Below are 23,237 nucleotides of genomic sequence, written 5' to 3'. Positions count from 1 at the left end.
ATTACAAACCCCAGGGCCTCTTCTGATCTGAAGCGATTATTGGTTTTTCAAAAACGAATGATCAGAAAACTAGACGACGGAGCCGGTTTTCAGTATCATTGTCTATAAAGCACCGTATTATGATAGTATACTCGATTTATTTCTATGAGCTCTTAATATCTGCGAAAATCTGCAGTCATTACTTCGCAAAGAACTTGGTCCTACTCGAAAAGGGCGCAATTTTTGCGGCGTCCAAGGCATTTAATAAATTACCAAAGAAATTGACAGTATGAATAAACTTGGTAGTATTTAATTTGACTTTTAATTTTATTAGATTTAATTTGACAGTATGAATAAATAGTCTGTTTGGTACTTATTTAGTTTGTATTGTTTTTTTTTATTTATAAGTTCATTTAGGATTCGATATTACTCGTTCTGTTTAGTTTATAAGGATTTTTAATAATTGTTTACCTAGATTAAGTTTGTGATTGACGCATGTTCTTTTGAACCTTTGTAATGAAGAATTGAATAGATAAAATAAAAAAATAAATAATAACATTTTAATAATTCCCTAAAGTAGTATCATGTTATCGATGACCGCTATTTCGCCGTTCCTCTTTTGCTATGTGCGAATAAAAATATATGTAATTCAAAATAATCAATCATCAAAGATTATATTTAAATTTCGATAGGTATATCTTTTCTGTTAATTAGCGTTCTGTTCCGTATCATTTAATTTTGATATTTTTATTTAGGTCTGATGATGCCCTAATGCGGCGAAACGCGTAACCTTTAATAGACGCTGATTTATGAGACTTGGACTTTGAGTTTACTTTTTTCCCTCCTTTGAAAAATATATGTATTATGTGTGTCATAGTAGCGTCCGAACTAGTCTGAAATTTTTTTGATATGTTTTGTATTTTTAGAAAAGGATAAATATATTTTTTTTATTTTATTTTATTTATAATAAGTGGATTACATTTGTTCTATTTTGGACCCAAGAGAGAAAAGATATTTAATATAATATTTTACATCTGCCAGAAATCGGATATAATCCAGGCTTTTGGAAAGATTTTTTTTAATGTCTTTGATCTAATTTACGATATTTTCCCAGAATTCAATTTTTTTCGTTTTTACTTTTGACGTAATTTTTAGGAGTATAAATTCAACGTCAGATAAAAAAATATTTTAACACGCTCTTAAAAGGATTTTTTTGAGTATTCCAGGAACCAAATATTTCTTCCCGTTTTCCAGACTTTCGACGTGATTTTTTCATCTCCTGGAAATTAGAAAAAAAATTAATTCTTTCAAGCTCTTGTGAGCAATTTATTAATGTCATCACGTTCGTCACTTTTATTCCAAGTTTTTGAAGACATTTTTTTCGATTCTTCCTGGTTTTTGACGTAATAATTTATGTTTTTCAAAAATTGGAATTGTCTTTCTCGTCTTTTATTGGGTGTTTTAGGAGAATTCTTATTTTTACATAATTTGGATTAGTCCGATACCTCAATAAACTGCGAAGTGAGGTGCTAAATAAACAAAAGAAACCCAATAATTGCCAACTACACGTCTTGGGTGTCAAAAATGTTTATTTTGGTAATGCCTCGAAAACTAATAAAGATAGCCGATTGCGGTTTCCATGTTTTTTTCTAGTAAATTTGATCTACTTTTTGATTCTGCTATCAAAATTATTAATAAATTTTAATTAGTAAATTTTTGCGAAAAAATTAAACTTACAGTTTTTAATTAAAATGAGGCTTCCTACCAATATTACTAAAAATTTTCACATACTACTGGATACAATAATTAAATGTAAGTACATTTCAATTTTAGACAAGCGCAAATTAAAAAGGTCTTTTAAAAGTTAAAGCCATTTAAACAATTAGACTTTCACTACTTTCCCCTACCTTATGAAGGTCGCTACGCCAATAAGTTTTTGACCAAAATGATGGAAAATACTTCAAGGTTTCTAATTCTGTTAAAAAAGGTACCTTAAGCTGACATTCTCCGGAAAAAATTAAAGTTGAATTATTGACTTTTTAAGACCCCTAGTCACCAAATTTCGAACTCAAAAATTATTTCCAGCATTTTCTCTTAGCCATTTTTATAATGTCAAAAAATATTGCAATGATGTCAGATTGACAGTTCCTGAGATATAGTGGCGATTCACGCCTAGTGAAACACCCTGTATATAGATTGTATGTTGTATATTTATATTCTTTTGTGGTGTATTAAAAATTAAGTGTGAATCAATGTGAGTTATACATGTGTAAAATATCACTTTGCTCACTATTGAAGTTTGATGTAACAATAAAATGTGTAAAATGGCTAAATAGCAAAAGGTTATAATAGTTTGTTATAACTATAAACTTATAATAAACTTATATAATGTTATAATTATAAACTATAATATTATTTTAAATATTTATAATAATATAAGACTATCGGGACTATCTTTGTTTATATTAATATTGGGTATAATATCTTTGACAGTCTTAATCCTATCTATATTCTATACACGTTTGGCAAACTCAGGCCTCGGTTGCGGAAATACATTTAATTAGCAATAATACGTTATTAACTTGCAATAAATAAATAGTCCCAAAGTAATAAGTTCCAAGTTAAAATGAAAGATAATGATAGCGTTTCTTTTACTGGTCTTTTACGAACTACAGAACACAAAGAGGAAAATAGAAAAAAAACATAAATGGGGATTTGCGCCACGGAAAAGGTTCGGATCGCGTCCACTTTGGCGCTAGTAACACTGTCCCATTTTATTTTCTGTTTTCTATTTTGACTGACAGATGGCAGCACTATATGCAAAAAAGTGTGCTTACTTTTCGTTTCCTGGTAGTTGGCTGGGAATTACAGAAAACATTTAGAATTCATATTTTTGTGCGAGTTTATGATATTTATCCGCATAATAGATTTTCTTTTTATGTGAATAGTGATTAGTTTCTTATTATATACTGTTGTGACAATTTGTGTTGTTTTATTATTAAAAAAAACAAACTAACAGGACATTATAGAATAGATTATAGTGCTGTAACCTGTGGTAAATTTCCAGATTAGGGTTGCAATTTACAAAACTATTATTATTTGTTTAATAAAGAACTAGTTTTCAGGTAAGATTCTATATACTCTCTTTTATTTTAATATTAAGGTTTTAAAATTTTAGTTTCTCTATAAATAATCATGTTATCTACTGCTCCATAGTCACACCCAAAAAAATGTTGTGTACCTAGCTGGGTGTCTGAATCAGGATAGTAAGAGGCATAAATTTCCAAAAAATGACCCAGAAATATACAATGTATGGATTTCCATTATTAATCCACCTAATTATCATTGTTTATCCTTGGAACAAATCTATAATCGTTTTTATGTTTGCGATTGTCACTTTAAAGAGTACTGCAAAGTGCCAACCAGTAAGAGAGGACTCAAAAGAGCAGCAATACCTACTCTTAACATTGAAGGTAAGTAAATGAATGAATTACTATTAAAAGAATATCTATGTAAATCTTATTTAGTAAGATTTACATATTATCTACTCATGTAAGTTATTTTATTATTTAATTTTTTTCCTTAAATTGGTGGCAAACCTAAAATTTGGGACCCATATTTTTTTATTTTTTTTTCAATGAACAGGGTTTTCCAGACTGAATTTATTGCAATTAAAATTTCCACGTTTTACTTATATATATCTACATATAGAATGATATTACTATTATATTTTTTAAATAGAAAATTATGTTTTACTAGCAAAAGATCTTTCAAATTCTTAAGTTCAGTCCTCTTACCACTGGGGGCTTTGGGTATAAAACATTCACCTTAAAAACTGTTTTTTTTTCTTTTTTATACTAATAAAACAGAATGCTGAGTTATTAAAAATAAATTTTTGATTATTGGGCATTAAAGTATTTTATAAAAAAGTGAAAATTGCTTGTATCTTGTACTCAATATTACCTTTTGGCTGAGGGGAACAAAATAATTTAAACCCCGCATCTTCAACTGGGGGCTTACATAATATATACTTACCTTAAATAGTTGTTTCCGAGAGCAGCTTTTCAAATATTCAAGATAATGGATCTGTCTTTAGTTGATTTTAAAAAATATGAAAAGCTATAGATTTTAAACTTGAAAACAGATGATAAAGCATCAAGTAGGTACTTTATAAAAAAATTAGTCATATCTTTTAGAGTGATATGACTTAATCCTGAGTTTGAGATGTGGATTAAAACATTCAAAACAATAAAATTTTGGCTTAGGTATCAACTTTATATAGGGATTCATTAAATTATGTTAGGAGAGGTTCAAAATATCATTTTAATTTGCTTTAAAACATTTTTTTGCAAGATTTTTTATATATGTAGATCTTATTTATAAAAATAAATTAATTTTAACATCTTGATTTTCTGAGAGTAAAAATTATTTACATTAATTTATATCATCTGGGAAGCAACTTTATATTTAAAGCAATATTTATTTTTTAGGGTATGGTGCTTATAATGTTGAGCTATTATTAAGCAATAAAGGACATATAATAAATGGCATATATTATGCAAAAGGTAAGATTTCTTCAAAACTCAGAATAGAATATATTTATATACATTTTTGATATTTTCTGCATATTTTTTGTCACTTCTAATATATGAAATGGCTTAAATATATGTTTTGCATAATGATTATTAACTAATGATGACATTAACTAATTAATATTATAATTATTGAAATGATTATTTTTGAAATTAACGTTGAGAAGACGTCGACCATGCTTTTAAATTAATGCATTTTGATACCTAATTATGTTTCAATTAGATTTGGATTTTGTTTATATTTTAATTAAAACCTTTTCATTTTACTTAACATTTGTTAAAATAACAAGTACTACTTATTGCCTTTTTCCAAAAGTATTTTTTAGCACTTCCCACCAAAAAATTATTAGACCTTCATATGTATCTAAAAATATATAATAATTTTTTTAAAGGTTTCGTCGATGGGTCCATATGTTCTAAAGTTACTAATCTTTTAGAACCTATCAGCCAAACTAATGTGGTAGAAAATATCTTAAAAGTACCTATGGAAATAGCTGATGAGAAATCCTCATATGCTTTAAATCAAAAAGATATTCCAGAAAATACCTCATCTTATATGGAAATAATTGCTATAATAGAAAATTCCAACAATCAAATAGATATTGAAAAATTACCATTACAAATTGTACCTAATGCCTCAAGAAAAAAGGAATCTGCTAAGAAACGTGAGTATACTTACATAATAATATGTATACATTTATTATATCTATTTTATAAAATTCATTTATTATTATTATATTTATTTATTTATTTATTTTATTCCTCACTAGTTCTTATTCGTTTTTTTATTGCCAATTTTATTAATATTCCCTTAAACAAATGCATTATTTGAATATTTAAAAAATATGTTTTTAGGTCTTGAAAAAAGAAGGTTTTCATTAAAAAGTTTAAATATTCATCGTTTGAGTTGACACTAAAGGCCAAAAAATTATATACCAAATTAACATATTGGAGGAGTGAAATATATGGAATGGAAAAAAAAATTAAATCTTACAAAGAGAGAATAGGTATTGCCGAAAAATATGTCAATTCCACAGATTTTAAAAACCAATGAAAACATATTAATAGTCCTACTTACAAGTTCATTATAAAATGATGTATATTATAATATCCATCTTCACCAATAATAAATTATTATTCGTGAAATCACAGAAACGTATACATGTACGTTTTTTGATACATATCAGAGACAACTATTTTTTTCTGCATGTATGTTATTTCGTAGTATGTTATGTATTTGGCATAGACATAATGCAAAATAGACAATACTTACAAAAGGTCGCCAAGAAAAGATAAGTCGAAAATTCACCTCCATATTTTTTAATTTAAAATATAATACCGTGTAAATGCATATTATTATGTAGTACTTATTGATTTTAAGATTTTTACTTGTTTTAATAAATATTTTGTTAGTTCTATAACTTCTATATTTGAATTTTATGTTTTTGCTATGTCTTTTTCAGATCGTTGATTGAAATAATAATAGGCAACAAAAATTAATTTTTCTATAATATTTCAATTGATGTTCGGAGGTAAACTGAAATTCTAAAAGAAATGTAATAATATTTCTTCAGGTTACCTGAATATTGATTGAAATATCATGGGGAAAATAATTAATATTGTCTATTATTATTTCAACAGATTTTTAATGTTCATTTCTCCATATTTGGTGAAGGGGTCCGGTATACATTTTTACAGGTATGTTTGCTAGTTCGGATCGCATCCACCGTTTTTGTGGCGTTTTATTGCGCAGAACTGTATTCAGAGGTTTGTCTTCTATCCTTGGTCTGTTTTCTGTGTACGAACTACACTCTTGACTTAAAATAAACGAGATAATTGAGACCTATTTCATTTCATTGTCCCCTCAGCGCTATGCGGAAGTGGGGATTCAGGCGAAGCATTGGCCAATTAACCCTATTAATTGGTCAATTAACCCCTATAAACTGTTTATCTATGGCATTGGCGTTCTCTCTTTACATACGCTTGCCTATGAATTTCTGTTGCTTATTATATTAATTGATGTAAATATAGAGTTAACTTAACTGACCGAAGTGGTTTACGACTATACAGTCTAGCTTTAATTAGCTACTTTATCGAACCCCTTAACCCTTTGTACTTTAAAAAGTATAGTCGCAGCCTTAAAGAATTTATCTTGGTCAAATATCAAAAAAAACCTGCTTGAACCTGACAAATGTCAATAGCAATTGGCAACATAATTGTAACAGGTAAGAAGCATTTTTTAAGCATAATAATAGCGGTTTAGAGGCACACAATGTTCTGTAAGTATTCGTATTTAACATTACATTTGGAAACAAACAAACTTAATTAAAATTCTTCTATTTCTTTTTAAGATACGTTTATTTTTTATTGAGGATGCCCTATGCACAACACAGTTTTAAAAAATAGTGATAATTATACATTAACTTTTCTCATACTTCAGATAAATAATAAATTAATATTAAGATATTTTTCGGGCCAAATTTGTCAATATTAAAATAAAGAAATAACTATTTTTACAATGTGAAAGGACACGTAAATGCATTAAACACACGATGAGCGAATTTTCTTTTGAGAAGTTGTTATGCAGATTTTATGATCAACTCAATAATAATTTTTGTGTTAATAATCTAACATTGACATATCAGGCAATATCATAGTGCAAGATACAGGATCTCCCATAAATAATAGTAATCTCGCTACGATTTACCCTTTTCGATATACTTAGATTAAATGTTTTCAATGCGCTCAAGATAACATTTTATTTTCCTACTCCAGGTTAAAATATTTGCTAAGTAGGCTGTGCCTGACAAGATGAATTATGATAAATTTGAGTTTCACTCTCAGGATTTATGTTCTTGTCAGTTATTTTGATGAGTGGTTATTCAAACTCACACAGGTAGTAATGTTATCTATTACCTTTTATTACCTTTTTATTATTAGTTCTGTTAGTTATTGTTACTTACAGCATATGACGTCAAAGCCGAAGACCTTTGCCTGCACGAAGCCCAGACTTTAACCCATTATAGATATATGAAAAGAATGGTAAAATGTTAAAGCTGTTAAGTAATTTCGAAATGATCAATTATTTTTTAGGATTTGGCGATCTTTCAGTAGAAGAATTTTAAAATGTATTGAGGCAAATGGAGGTCATGCTGATCATTTACTGGTAAATATTCATAATTTTTATTTTAAATTTATCTTATCTATTTTATTAATCATTCGAAGTAATAAAGCAATTTAAATAGGTTATGAATGTATTTTTTTCGAGTGCATTAAAAACTTTAAACGTAAACCTCTCGAAAAGGGTGAATCGAAACGAGATTTGGAAGTGTACCTTTTTTAAGCAAAACTGTTTTCACAATACATATTTTTAATAAAAAAATTATTTATGCCAAACACAAAAAAGTTATAGGGTCAGTCATCTGAGGAAAAAGTTAACTTAACCAAATCCTTTTTTTAAAAGGAATCTGCTGTTAAATTTTTTACCACTATTTAAGGGACACCCTGTATAAATCCCTCCGATTTTTTATTTAAAAGAAGATTTAGTCTAACTCCAGCTTGCATGATGTTCTTTACTACTGTGTAGCTTTTTAACCATCAAGAAAATCGCTAAACCAATGCCTACAAAACTCTTCAGAAATATCAGTTTCACTCCCAGAAGAACAGCTAGTATGGTCAACACAAGAGCTATCCCGGCAATAATGGCAGTGATCTTTAAGAAAATTATTCCTTCATTTAGAAGTTGTTTTTTATGTTTTCCATCGGCTACGGGGTCATTCTTTTTTCTCCCTGAAAATTAAAACATTATTTGTTAGACCCCTGGGAAACAGATAATTATAACCCAATTACACTTACCTATGTGGGAAAAAACACATAATTTGTCAAAAATTGTGAACCACGAAATTTACAGAGACCGAAAATGATTATACGAATAATTCACTATTTATAATAAAAAAAGATTTAGGTAGAGTGGCTCAAAAGTATTAAAGTCACATAGATTCAATAAAATATAACTTGACTTCCCACACAGTAAGCATAATTAGATTAAAAACATATGCAAGGAAATACTAAAAACATACAGGGTGGCTCATTGTAAAGCAATTTAAAATGACTAATTTTACAAAATTCGATTGAGCACTCTGTATATTTTTGTTTCTAATATAAAATAAAACTACTAATGAACCACCCTATTGATAAAACGTGCTAATAAAAAGATGCAGGATTTCAGATGTTTAAATTTGTATTTTTGTCCATCGCGTCAGTACGAAATATATGTCTTCAATATTTTTTCCAAATATGCCTTATGTCAGTTTCAGGGTTTCTCGGGTAGATTACCTTCCAAGAAGTAGATATGTATTGAACTGCGTTTACTATACGAGTTTTTTGCACCACATTCATCAAATGTATACCGCAAATGTAAAATGATTGGCAGACACCGGTATCGGACATGTTTGACTTATCTCTGGGCGCAGAAAGAAAAGAAAAAATAAGATTTTTATACGCAACACTGGAGCAAGCATGCAAAACAATAAATATATATACAACAAAATATATACCAATTAGCAATCCAATTATAACAAATTCTTTACAGACCGATTGTGGTAGTATTTTGTTCGAATTAGAAGAATTTTAAACGTGTTCCGGGAGGAAGCATCAGCTAATAACTATTATCTCTACTACAAGATGGGGAACTTTACTTAAGAATTTATTAATACCTAAATAAATATTTACAATGATTATGGACCAAACTAATATTTTTTCTACTCAACGTTTAGTTGAAGATACAGATAATTAAAAATCATAGATCCTAAATATAAAAATTCAAATTCAATTGGATTTTTCAGATAATCTGTCAATTTATCGATATATACATTATTGTATTATAGTTTAATACCATTATAAAAGTTACTTTTTTAGTTAGTAATAAAACGGTATTGTCAAAAAAATTCAGCACCACCCAAGCTAGCATATTACGTAGCGAATTGTTTTGCAATTTATTAGTCTTGATTTTCTAGATGTATTTGATTGCAACTCGTTCCCAACATACAGATAATTATTAATCCTATTACAATCCAATATTAAAATATTACATATATGATATGCTACAGATATGACTTATCTGTAGCATCAGTATGACTCAGTATCTACGAAAAATGTCGTTATGACATTACGGTTGTATGACTTTAAATAACTTTTGAGGCAAAACTAAATATTTTAATATTTTTTTAAATCAAGGAAAATAAAAAAATTTTAAAACAAGGAAACTCTTGCTTGCCCCCTTGCAACCCCGTGTGATTTTTTATTGTATATTACGTGAAATTTACTTATTATCTATCTATGTTATATTAAAAATACATCGCGCGAGAGATTTAATATCGCCAAAGTACCATTATATTACAGGTGTATTATATATCTGTACTAGCTGGGACGAAACAAAAAACTTTACACTCAGCCAGTATCTTATTTTTTTAACTTACGTTACTTTGGAACTAACAGTAAGTTAAAAAAATAAGATACTGGCTGAGCTATTATCAGTGCTAATCTACCCAAGCAGTTACTTTAAGAGAAACATTTAGTGGGAAATTTGAACAAAAAACGCAATCCAAAAAAAACAACAGAAAGAAGAAAAATTGACCTACCCTATCATTTGTCAGCTGTAACAATTAATTGATATCATAAAATTATGCTAATTGGAACATTTTGTTGGAAATAGTTTTTACAAATTTTTATTTTTTATATGACAAAATTAGAAGGGAAAATATGGTTGGTCCAATTTCAAATGAGAATTTTTAGAAATGCATGGATTGTTCGATTAATTTTTAGAAAAAAAAAGCAAAATATCAGGAAATGCTGAATTTGCAACTCATATCAAATAAATCTTCTAAAAAATACGATAAAACACCAAAAGACATCAAGCCATCTGATTGAGCTAGCAGATAATAAAAATTACATAGATGTGACTATTTCCTGGCTTATTTTAATACAATTATAGGAAAGTATTCGACAATTGTCAGTCGGATACCAGTCTCTGCCCTGGCAGTTAATGTACTGAATTTTAAAATGAACATACATACAGTGTGTCGTAAAATTCTGAAAAAATACCTTTTCCAGGTAAACGAATTACCTGGTTGAAAAACGCTTGGACACATCAATTATCTTTTATTTTTTTGCATGTTTTCAAACTGCTGAATAATATACCGGGTGTCTTAGAAAAGTGGTTCGCCCCTATAACTTTTTTAATTTTTAAGCTAAAAAGAGAAATTTGGTACGTGGGTGTAGCACCCAAATGGGGATTGGCTGACGTATTCAGTTGTTTTCTGTCACTTTCGGTTTAACCGGAAATGACCCTAACTTTCTTATTTTAAATAGGATCCGCCAATTTTTTGATAGAAAATTACATTCTAAGAAAAATAATAGTCAACTTTTGACACCTAACCTTTAAATTATTTAATTTTTTATATTTCAATCTAGAGTGCTATGAATAATTTTAAATCGTTAATTGTACATGAAGTAGTCCTAGAAAAATATAATTGACTTTTATTTTTCACAGCTTTCCTAGGTGCATCTAAAGTTTGCAAAATCGTATTTTCGGCTATAACTTATTTTTTTTTTAAATATTGATAGATATTTGGTAATTCTAAGTTGGCCTTGGATTTGACATATCATTGCTACGAATTGTCACGGCAACGTGTCAGTTTCTGATATAATTTGAGTTATTCAGACATTTTTCACTGTAATTTTAAATTATCATTATTATCCTAATCGCGTTTATTGTATTGTTATTTATTGTTTGGTTATTTTAATTTATTGTTCTTATCTAGTTTAGTAGTTTTTATAGTTTATTTTTATTCATTTATTCTTCTAATGATCATGCAAAGCTATACCAGATCGGAGAAAATTGATATGTTGTTCACATTTGGAGAGTGCCGACAGAATTCGACTAATGCTGCTCAAATGTATGCTAAAAGATTTCCCAATCGACGTCATTCCACGAGACAATATTTCCCGAGAAATGCGCCGTGAGCCTGAAGTTGAAAATGAAAATGCCCGATTTGTTATTAATGAAGAATAAGAAATAGATGTTTTGGCACGAAGTAAATAAATAATGTTTCTCTAAGAGAGATTGCTGTGGAATGTCAAATATCAAAAGACACTGATTTTTATTTTTTTTATCTGCACTAGAATTTTGCATAAATACAAATATCAACAAATAAGTTATAAATATCAATTACATCAACATTTCTCTGAAAACGACGCAGAAAGAAGACTGCAATATTGTAATTGGTATTTGAACCAATATCAAGAAAATAATAGATTCCCGTTTAAAATAATTTACACTGATGAAAGTCGCTTAACAAATTTGGGACTGTTTAACCGAAACAATAAAAGATAAGGGTCTAAGAAAAACCTATAACAGGCTGAAAATCAAAATTTTCAAGTACGTTTTGGATTTAATGCAACAAATCGAGCACTTTATCGACGATCTCCCACTTAATAATAAAGTAAAGATGTATTTCCAACAACATGGCGCTCCTCTTCATAATGCTCGAGCAGTTACCGAATACCTACAATAACTACGGAGAATACTGGATTGGAAATTTAGGACCAAATCGATGGCCATCCAGGTACATTTTTTTTAAGTTACTTAGATATTTCGTTTATTACTTTTGTTTAAGATCACCTGACCTCACCCCACTAATTTTTTTTTTATGGGGAACCATTAAAAATGAAGTATACGATACACCATCGTATACGTAAAATGAACTGGAAAATAAAGTGCGGGCGGCAATTAATCGAATAATTCCTGAACAATTGGACAACGTCGTTTAAGCAACTATTCGACGTATATAATTTTGCCAGCAACAAATGGGTGGGCATTTTGAGCATTTTGTATCTTAATAAATTATTCGACATGTCAATTGTCAAATAATTTACTTGTTTTTTCATTGGGTAGGTTACGCATCACTATAGTCGAATTTACAGTGACGCGACGGCGGCGCTGCGATCAATCCAATACCAAGAGATAAATAATAAAATTTCAATAATACTGGTTTTTTGAAAGTACCCACTATCGATTGTCTTATACCAAATTATTTGTAAATTTTTTTTTTTTAACTATGGTAATGAGCCACCCTAGTTCTATTTGAAAAAATGAGTTAGAGTCGAAAATACGACTTTGCAAAGTTTAGACGCATCTAGGAAAGCTGTGAAAAACAAAAGAGAGTCAATTATATTTTTCTAGGACTAGGTATTTGATGTAAAATTAACGATTTTAAATTATTCATGGCACTCTAAATTGAAAATTAAATAATTTAAAGGTTAGATGTCAAAAGTTGACATATGGGTTGTCATTTTTCTTAGATTGTAATATCATATCAAAATATGTAAAACAAGTTGGGGGGTCTCATTTAAAATAAGAATGTTAGGGTCATTTCTGGTTGAACCGGAAATGACAGAAAACAACGTCATGAATACGTCAGCCAATTCCAATTTAGATGCTACACCGACTTACCAAATTTCATTTTGAAAAGTAAAATTTAAATAATCACGCACCTCTCGAATATAGTACGGAGGAAATATCTTGTCGGTAGTTTGGACCGGCCAAACGTTTAATAAGAAATAATGCGGTTTAAAGCATTTCTAGATACTTTACAGAAGTAAGTTTTCCCACAATAAAGTACGGGCCAATTATGTGGATTCCAACTATCCCACCCCACACATTAACATTTTGGAGATACTGGGTACGCACTTCCCGCATCCAATGTGGCTTTTCATCAGTCTAGTACCTGCAATTGTGGCCGTTTAAAATACCATAAAGCCGAAACGAAGCTTCACCCAGAAACACAATGTTATTTAATAAGTTTTGATCTTGGTCTAGTTTTGCGATGATTGTTTTATAAAATTTTACCCTCCTTTCAAAATTACCTTTCAAAAGTTCTTGCGTAAAGTGAATTTTATAAGGCAGGAATTTGTTTTGTTTTAAAATTAGTTCAACCGATGATTTGGGCATTCTAATTTTTTAAGCGAATTTTTGGCAACAAAGTGTGGGCATTTTCACCGAAACATTGTAAAACATTCTTTCTTCGTAATTTATTTCTTTATTGCTGCTAGTTTCGTCGAACTTCTTTACTATTTTCTGAGCAGTTGATAAGCTAATTGGATTTCTATTCGGAAATAAATCATCAAATAAATGAACAACCTCTTCGTATGGTCTGACACGATCTTCATAATCCCTTAACCTTATTAATGTAATTTTCGGACAATATTGAACTTTGCGAAGCCATCAAATGTATTAATCAAAGTCAACATGCCATCTATAACACAAAAAAGTACCGAGAGTTAAATAATTTAGATTTTAAAGCCTGGTAAAGTTTTTAAAAATGTAGATATTTAATTGTTGATATTTCGAACACAGTTCAAGATTGATATAGGGTGTTATACATGAAATGTCTGTAGAAATTATCATAGAATCTAAAAATGCATTAAGAAATGGGGTGTTCCATTTAACGTAAGAAAGTCAACAACTGCCCAGTCTTCTTGACAGTTAACAGAAAATAAAAGAGAATTGAAGTGTCCGAACATTTTTCAGCTATGTAATTCGTTTACCTGTAAAAGGTATTTTTTCCAAACTTTTTGGACATATTGTATGGTCATATTGTTATGAAAATGTAAATTCGTTAATATTCTCATAGTTTTTGTAGTGTTTACTGCTCTTATTTTGTTGCTTAAGTTGATTAGTTAGGTTTATTTAGGGTTCTACTTACATGTAGTATAATATTTTCACCTAAAGTGTCTAGTATTTATTAGTTTGTATCTTGTTTGAGGGCCCCATATCGGCCCTAATTTAGGTTTCTTAGCTTATTTTATTATAAATCCTTGCTTTGACGATCAGTATTCTCTTTAAATAATTGATCTCCATCGGCAAAAATAATCTAGAAAATTCTAAGCAGTTCCAAATTGTTGGGTCTTTAGTTGGGTTTTTAAAAACGTTTTTAATTAGTTTTGTTGTTTACCTTAGAAAAAATTAAACGACAGTCAACCCGTGTCAGTTAAAAGTTTTTGACGTTGCAATAAAAAGAATGGGTTCCTGACATAAAAGTTTATTACTGGAGTAAGTGTGTTCCAGAAAGGGGTGGGTTCAATACAATTTATTGAATTAGATTTTCTAGCGCATTTTACTTACACCATAATATATCAAAACTGGTATCTCTTTCTTATTTTAAAATTTTCTATTTATGATGTGTATGAACACACATTTTTTTATATATACATACATTTAATAAAGTTTATTATCAGGATTAATAATTCTTAAATAATGACCTTTAACCTAATACCGACCTTTTAACTGGATGAAATGAGTTAAGAGCATCTTTTCGACTTTAGATGATGTAATAAAAGTATGACATGCACTTTTCAGGAAGCATGATGGTGAGATTGATTTCCTTATCCAACTTATTGTTAGTTAAAACCTGAAAGGTTTAAAAATATGTTAGTATGCCATTTGTTTATTAGATGAAAATGTATATGTTAAGTTATGAGAAGGTACTACATTTTAGTTTATTCTTATTTATTTCTTAGGTACATTTTGAGTACCAAAGGTGAAATTACTAAAATTGGTGATAAAGGTTTAGCCTCTTGTTTTTTTTTATTTGTTAGTTATATTATAGGTCATTACAGTAGATGAACTAATTAAAATGAACTCATTATTTTTTAAATAATTATAAAGTTCTTAAATTTAAATTAAGGAAAACTGAAAAAATAAACAGATAATTAACAATAGATAGACTGAGTATATAACTTTAACACCGTTACTGTAAATTGTCACACGATCGTTGGGACAATATCTTTATAATAAAATTTATGCAAATGATGATTGAAAAGAATATTCTTCTAAGCACCTTGATCAATTTTATAATTTTGTCAATGCAGTGCATCAATGTAAACACCAGAGTTCTGTATCTTTAACTACAGAGGGTAGTACGAACACCACAGCATTTAGTACTCAAACGGCCCATTGCGCGCCTCTCTGGAAGGCAGACCAACGAATAAATAAGAGCGACAACGTCGCCAAGAACCTCCTGATCTCTCTAAGCTAAATAGTATACGTCGTGCTGGATATTGACGAAAGAGCAGGTCAATTGCAAAGTAGGTACTCCACTGCCTCGTCTTCATAGTTGCATACCCTACAATGGACTCTGCTAAGTTTTATTTTGAAAAGGTAGCCATTTAATTGACCGGGACCAATAAGCCCAGAAAAAAGTGCCTTCTGCATGACGTAGTTTCTCTTTAACCAGCCACAATACGCGTATAGCCTCCAACTAGTTTGAGTAGCTGAGAGACTCCTCTGACAAATTGCAGCCCTCAGTATCATTCCACTACTTTTTAAAAAGCATGTGAGAGTATGATTTGGTGATCAGGCGCATTTACGACGCATCTTTTTTTTTTTTGGTATGTTTATGAATCTTGCCTTAAATCCATTAGTTAAAAAAAATTTTTGGTTGAGCCATTTTACCAAAAAAAAATGAAAATGTATGTTGTATATAAACCACGATTTTCCTATGCTTTTATTTACTTATGGACACAGATATTAAAAGTATACTGGATTATTATCGCGGACTTATTAATTTTATATTGATCTAAAATATTTTTACTTTTTTCCTATATTAAAAAAAAATATAACGTTGATGTTTATCATCTGTTAAATTATTGACATTTGAGATACAACCTATTCCGGAGAATTACACTAATTACTATAGCATTGCCGGATTGTGAAGCTATTTTCTTAGCTTTCATTCCTTATATATTGACTTAATAGTAACTTGTGTCTATTGAATATATATAATTAAATATACTTATATATAGATATATATACTTATATATAGATATATATATATATATATACCTGACTATATATATATACCTACTGATAGAACCTGTGACGTATTTCGGCGTTTTTTTTTAAACAGTGGTTTTCGATAAATCCGTGGTGGGAAGTTTTCAAATGAACACCCTGTATATATATATTGTTTGTCAAGGGGGAGGGCAATTTTCTAACCTAAAATTTTTTTACCACCTTTTACCCTCTGCCCCCAGGGTCATCCCCTTAAAAATTTTAAATGGCAAGGGGTATCGAGTAAAAGCTTGTTTAAAAGGTCTTTCGAAGTCTTTTATTTTGACGTTTTATTTTTTTAATTGGTCGATTCGTTTTCGAGAAAATTAGAAAAATCTTTCTTTATCTTAATTTGTTCAGATAGAAAACAAAAACATGAAAATATCAGTTTTTATTTCTTGGGGTGAAGTAATTTTAGGTTAGAAAGTTGTTCCCCTTGACAAACCTTTTGACGTATTTCGGCGTTTTTTTTTAAACAGTGGTTTTCGATAAATCCGTTGTTGGAAGTTTTTAAATGAACACCCTGTATATATATATATATATATATATATACATGTATGTATGTACATGTATATATATATGTAATATGTTTGATAAAGTATTTCTAATAATAAGTTTTATGAAACATCTAGTCAGAGAATTTCAGGGTTTGAAGACTTAGATTCTCTGGGTAAAAACGCCAATCAAGTAAACCATGCTCTTGTATTCATGATTTAAGGTTTTGTGTCTATTCTTGTAGAAAATAAAAAAAACAACTTTCCTATAAAAAAAAATTTCTATAGGCTCTCCCTATGAAGATGCGGTCCCTTAAAGGCACCGCTGGAAATTGGTTTTTCTTGAATAACCTTTAAAGTACTTAATATAATTTAATAAAAAATTTACGCGATCAACACTACTAAGAACCTCTTAAAACATATTTACCTTTTATAATGCTTAAATTTTCAACACCCTGTATGATAAAGATTCTGAAATAATAAAATTGATAAACAATAGCTTGAACCTTACACTAAAAAAAGGCACTCCTGTTCATTATCGATAAAATGAACCGTTTTGGAGAATGAAATAGTTAAGGAATCGCTGTTTTATTGTAATTAAAAAGAACAATTATATGTTCTTTTTTTAGCAATTCGACAGTTATTCAAACAACAGAGAAGTTCCATTTTCAAAATGTTTAATCGGAAAAAAGTACATAATTTTAAAAATGTAGTGTGGTTCTTAGAAAGGCACCTTAACGAAATTGTTTAAAAAATGTAAACCTATGCTTTTCTTGAAACGAAAAAACAACCTGAAAAATAATGTAAGCGAAAATGATTTTGCATCTTTTTATCAGCATTTTTTGTTTTTTTAAATGCACTATTCTTGCACACGTTTCTATGGTATACAATTAACAAATACCTATCTTTCAAAACTTGCCATCTTTCACGTTGTTAATATATTGATCGTTTATTTCGATAACAATTTATTGATATTCGGATTTCTTGGTAAATTTAATTTGAATTAAGTAGAAATATGGAATTCACGTTTATTGAGTATGCAGATATGTATCTTATCTATGGTCTTGCGTCTTGCAATGCATTAGAAAAAAAAAGGCTGTATGAAGAGAGATTTCCTAATCGCACTATTTCAAATCAAATGACATTTCAACGAATAGGCTGGCTGGTACCTTAATAACTGGTAGGCGATTCCACTTATTGAGGTGATATTATTGACTTTCTTTATTGTAATTTTAGGAAGTTTTGGAAAAAAAAGTATTGATGCTGGTCAGAGAAGTACTTACGGTACAATTACAGAAAAATATTTTAGATGCTGTAGCTAATCCTCCTTCAATGAGCACTCGAAAATTAGCCGCTCAACTTAATACACCAAACACAGTATTAAATAAAATACTTTAGGAACAGCTGTTATACACATATCATCTACAAAAAGTGCATGAACTAACTCATGAAGATTTTCCTCGTAGAATGTAGTTCGCGAACTGGCTATTAGATTAGCAGGCAACTAATTCAAACTTCATTAGCATTATTCTTTTTACCGATGAAGCAGGGGTTACCAAAAATTGTATTGTGAATTTACATAACCGCATCTATGGGCTAATAAAAATCCTCATGCTGCTGTTGTTCATATAATCATCAACATTAGTTCCAATTAATTAATATTTGGGCAGGAATCATTGGCAATTTTCTGATTGAGCCATTAGTATTACCGCCACAATTGAATGGAGAACTTTATTTGGAGTTTCTTCAGAACAATTTTCTGGATTTAATAGAGCATTTGCCACTTGAGGTCCGCCGAAACATGTATTTTAGGCATGATGGAGTCCCACCTCATTTTATCGTTGCAGTAAGGAACCACATATGTTTTTTCTAAACTATTTGATAGGTAGAGGCGGATATATTGCCTGGCCTCCTCGTTCTCCCTATCTAACGCTATTGTATTTTTACCTATGGAGTCACCTCAAAACCTTGGCGTATTCAATTCCTGTCGATACTCGAGAGGAACTTTAACAGAGAATCAGGATTCATTGTGATGTAATAAAGAACAATACAAGGTTATTGTGGCGAGTACAGCAGTCCACCATTCGTCATACCCGCGAATTTAAAGCTTAATTAAAAGCTTCTTTATTTATTACATTCCTGTTTTAGGTTGTTTTTTCGTTTCAAGAAAACATAGTTTTTTTTTTAAATCGGTCGGAGCCATTGATTTTATTTTTTTCGAGGCATATTTTATAAAAAAAAATTTTGAAAAACATCTTGCTAAACATCTTTTTATTTTTTTATTTGTTTATTGCATTTTTGGATTGCCCTTACATTTGTAAATATTTTTCATTTAACATGTGCTTCTAAGTTCAAACGTTTTGGAGTTATTCTCATATTTAAAATTTGAAAATGAAACACTGAAAAAGATGTAGGATACGGGAAATAAAAGAACAATTAATGTTAATAGTTATTATCGTTGACATTTCTATGTGTATTTTGGTAACGTTTTACTAGTTTTTCAGTCTATTTTAGTTTTTTTAACACTAAATTACATTAGTCTGCGGCTTACTGAGACACAGCGCATAGAAATCTTAATGATGATTGGCTACGGTAATCTAAAAAAATAAAAAAAAGTAAACTCGACGGGTCCGAGCGATTTTAAAAAAGAAATTTTTCACGAATTAATTAATTAATTTATTGAATTTATTCCTTAGTTTACGAGCAATCTGTATATTTAAATTATAGGTATTGTTGAGATATTTTGAAGTATATTTTGTTTTGTTTTTAGAGTTTATATTTTATTTTTCTGCATTAGTCTAACATTTGCAAAAAAAAAATTTGATATAAAAAAATATGATACTATTAGCTTTTCAATTTCAGTTATTATCATATTGATATGTAGGATATTATAATTACACACTTAAATAGAATTTTTGGGTTTTCATACTCTTTGTTCTATTTAGAAGTTTAGATAAGTTTACTATTCAGATCATACAGACTACATTCAAACTACACAGATCAGTTCAAGATGGCGGGAAGTGAACGAGTCAGTGATGAACTTCCTTCTAAAAAATATAAAAAGTGTAATATCGCGTCGGCAAATGGCTTAAAATGTGTTAGTTGCAGATCCGTTATGTACCCAGGTTGTATAAAATACACTACAATGATATCCAAAAACTTAGCGACAATAGCATAATTTGTTATAAACCTGTTCATCCTGATAACATAGCTTCTAAAGACATGGCCAACGACATTTACGATCAATCTGGCAATACCACTTTCACCAGCCCTTCCGATGGAGCTAATTAACCTATAGCAGGTGAGCTTTTCCAACTGAAACAAATCCTAAAGGAGAAAAATCTTGAAATTTCTACCATGCAAGATAATATAAGATTTCTGCCAGAGCAAATAAAACACGAAAATTATTTAATAATAAAGCTAAGGAATCCAATTTGCGTCGGTATCCATTTCATCTACTTCGCGGGCGCATCATCATCAATCGCTAACCTCAGTAGACATGGAAAAAAAACAAGTGCGTGAGACAAAGACGAATAAACAACCGCACGCCACTACACAAGATAAACGACTTATGTCTCAGTCTACCAATCCCAATACCCTGCTCCCAAAAAACAACATCGTAGCGCCTCCAACGGTAACTTCAGTAAGCCGAAATTACGCCAGCAGCTGATCAACGACAATAACAAATACAACAACATTGTTGACCTAACCTCGTTTTCAACAACATTTTCTCTTGAGAGAAAAGTTGTTGAAATTGAGAGACAAGACTTTTATTTTATCAATTTTTTTTGTAGGTCTCATTTGGGTGGCGGATGAGTTGCTTCATTTGCAAGATCAGATTTTGAGGTAAAACCCGCCTATTATGATCTCGATTGCCTTGAACAAACTTTTAAATATTGTGCATGTGAGTTTAAACTCGAAAATATAGATTGCATTTTTCTCTTTCTATACCGCTCTTCAGATTATAGGAAGAAAAAATATACAAATTTCAAAAAATTGAGAGATTCTACTCTCGGCATCTAATAAAAAGGCAAAATATATTTTTTTGAGTGCCGATTTTAATTTAAATTTCTTAATCTCAACAATTCTGAATCTAATAAGTCTAGCTTTGAAGATATTATATCTTATTATATACGCCTATATTCTAAAACCATCGCATTCTCTCCCTACTAGAACCATACAGGTACAACACTCGATAATATTTACACTAACTACGATGTGATACTGCCATTTAGGGAAGAATGTGAATTCTCTGATCACAAGGCGGTATTGGTGGACATAGCGATTAAGAGATCTGCAGAAGTGAGTACAGTGTTAAGGCGATTGTATAGCGAGTCTAACAAAAATAAATTTCAAAACTCTTTAATAGCCGAAAACTGAGCAAACATATTTTTAGAACCCAACATAGATTCAAAATCTTAAAATTCACACTTTCACATATCGTTTTAATACGTCATTTTTAAAACAATTAATAAGTTTTCAACAAAAAAAAAAAAAGTCGGTGAGTGACAGATGAGATTTTAAACCTCTCAAATCAAGTAAAAAATAGATAGATAAAAACATTTTTAAACCAAATATAAACCTAAATACTTTTGTTGGCACAAACTCCCATAAAAATAAAATAATCTGTGAAGAATTCAACGTTCTTTTTATCCTCTGTTGACAAAATAATAATTAACCAGAAACCAGATGTAAATAAGGTAATCCCTAAATATTCGAACAATTCTTTTTTCCTTAGTCCGATCACTGCCGAGGAAATTCTTGATGTTATTGTTAAAGTTTCAAAAAAACGATCAGCGGGTAACGATGAAATCCTATATTTTATTCTCAATTACGTTGCCAGGTGTGGCGCTCCTTGAAAATATAATTAATACTTCTTTTAGTGAGGGCATTTTTCAACAAGATTAAAAATTAATATATACAAAAAGGACGATAAATGTAGTATTAGCAGTTACCGGCCTATTTCGAATCTCTGTGTATTTTCGAAGATTTTTGAAAGACTTTTTTACAGATTAGTAAAATTCTTTAGACTTAACAAACTCTTTTCACCGTGTCAACCTGGCTTTCTGCAAGGGAGGTCTACTGATATGGCAGTTTTTAAAGCATTGGCCTTTATAAATCGTAGTCTGGATTCTGGTTTGGTGACTTTTGGGATATGTTATGAGTTAAGCAAAGCGTTTGATGTGATTAATGGTCAACTACTAAAACTTAAACGGCAAGTGTATGGTATATATTATGACCCACCTTTAAACTGGCTAATGTCTTATATTTTGGATAGAAAACAGTATGTTTAAATCCGAAATAAATTAAATGAAATAGAAAATTATCCCTTTAAATCTTTAATGCTTGGCGTAAGATTCAAAGTTATCTATAACATAAACTATCCCCACTATTTTTTCTTATTTTTTGTTACGATCTATCTAGTCACCTAAGTAGTCAAGGCTCTCATATATGCCAATTTGCGGATAACACATCAATCATAGTGCGAAAACCGACCTACACTGATGCAGTCTTTAGCTGCAATGAACTTTCTATGAATTTTGCAAACTGGTGCAAAGAAAACGGATTATTATTAAACGTCGAAAAGTCTACTGTTATTCATTTTAAAAATATTCACTCAACTGTTACAAACCCCCAAAGTGTTCTATAAGAACATAAGAACAGGCTGTCATGGAATACCCACATCGACCATCTAGCAAAAGGTTTGGCAACATCGTGCTTTGTGGTGAGTAACTTAACACTACACTCGTGGTAAGCACGAGTGTAGTTAGACTTTTTTATGCCCATGTCTAAGTCGTCTCTCATATGGTTTCATTAATTGGGGTCTCTTCTGATCTGGAGCGATTATTCATTCTTTAAAAACGAATGATTACAAAACAAAACGGTGCCGGTTTTCTGGCTCATGCAGCACCATTGTTTGAAAGCACCGTATTATGACAGTATACTCGATTTATTTCTATAAACTCTTAATATTTGCGAAAAACTGCAGTCATTACTTCGCCAGGAACTCGGATTACAATAGAGATATGCAAACAAGACATCAGCACAACTTTAGCATTTTGCAACATAAGTCGGTTCTTTTCGAAAAGAGCGCCCAAGGCATTTAATAAACTACCAAAGAGCATAAGAGAAATTGACAGTACGAAGAAATTTAAATTGAAAATAAATCAACTCCTTCTAGATAATCCATTATACTATGTCATATTGATTTTTTTCTGAACTTACCAAGCTAAGATATCCTACGGTTTCTGGAGTATTTATGTGAACTTACTAAAGCTTACT

At 30.0% G+C, this 23,237-nt stretch overlaps 1 protein-coding gene across 3 annotated transcripts in view; it reads right to left on the bottom strand.

The window, feature by feature from the left end:
• LOC126735629 (uncharacterized) overlaps positions 1-23,237 on the bottom strand; it is a 54,434-nt gene that overhangs the window by 6,941 nt on the left and 24,256 nt on the right. Inside the window, exon 3 of one of the 3 annotated variants that reach the window (XR_007660480.1) lies at positions 14,910-15,040. The exons of 1 other annotated variant lie outside the window; for it this stretch is intronic. Coding sequence is in view for 1 of the 2 variants with exons in the window: in XM_050439690.1 (XP_050295647.1) it covers positions 8,119-8,360 (242 nt within the window). In the remaining variant the exon portion in view is untranslated. Of the gene's footprint in view, positions 1-6,947; positions 8,361-14,909; positions 15,041-23,237 lie in introns of those variants that run through there. One more of the 3 variants, XM_050439690.1, reaches the window with a different exon arrangement.

The sequence above is a fragment of the Anthonomus grandis genome, chromosome 4, assembly GCF_022605725.1.
Source record: "Anthonomus grandis grandis chromosome 4, icAntGran1.3, whole genome shotgun sequence".
NCBI lineage: Eukaryota > Metazoa > Arthropoda > Insecta > Coleoptera > Curculionidae > Anthonomus > Anthonomus grandis.
This window is presented reverse-complemented; position numbering and strand designations above follow the sequence as displayed.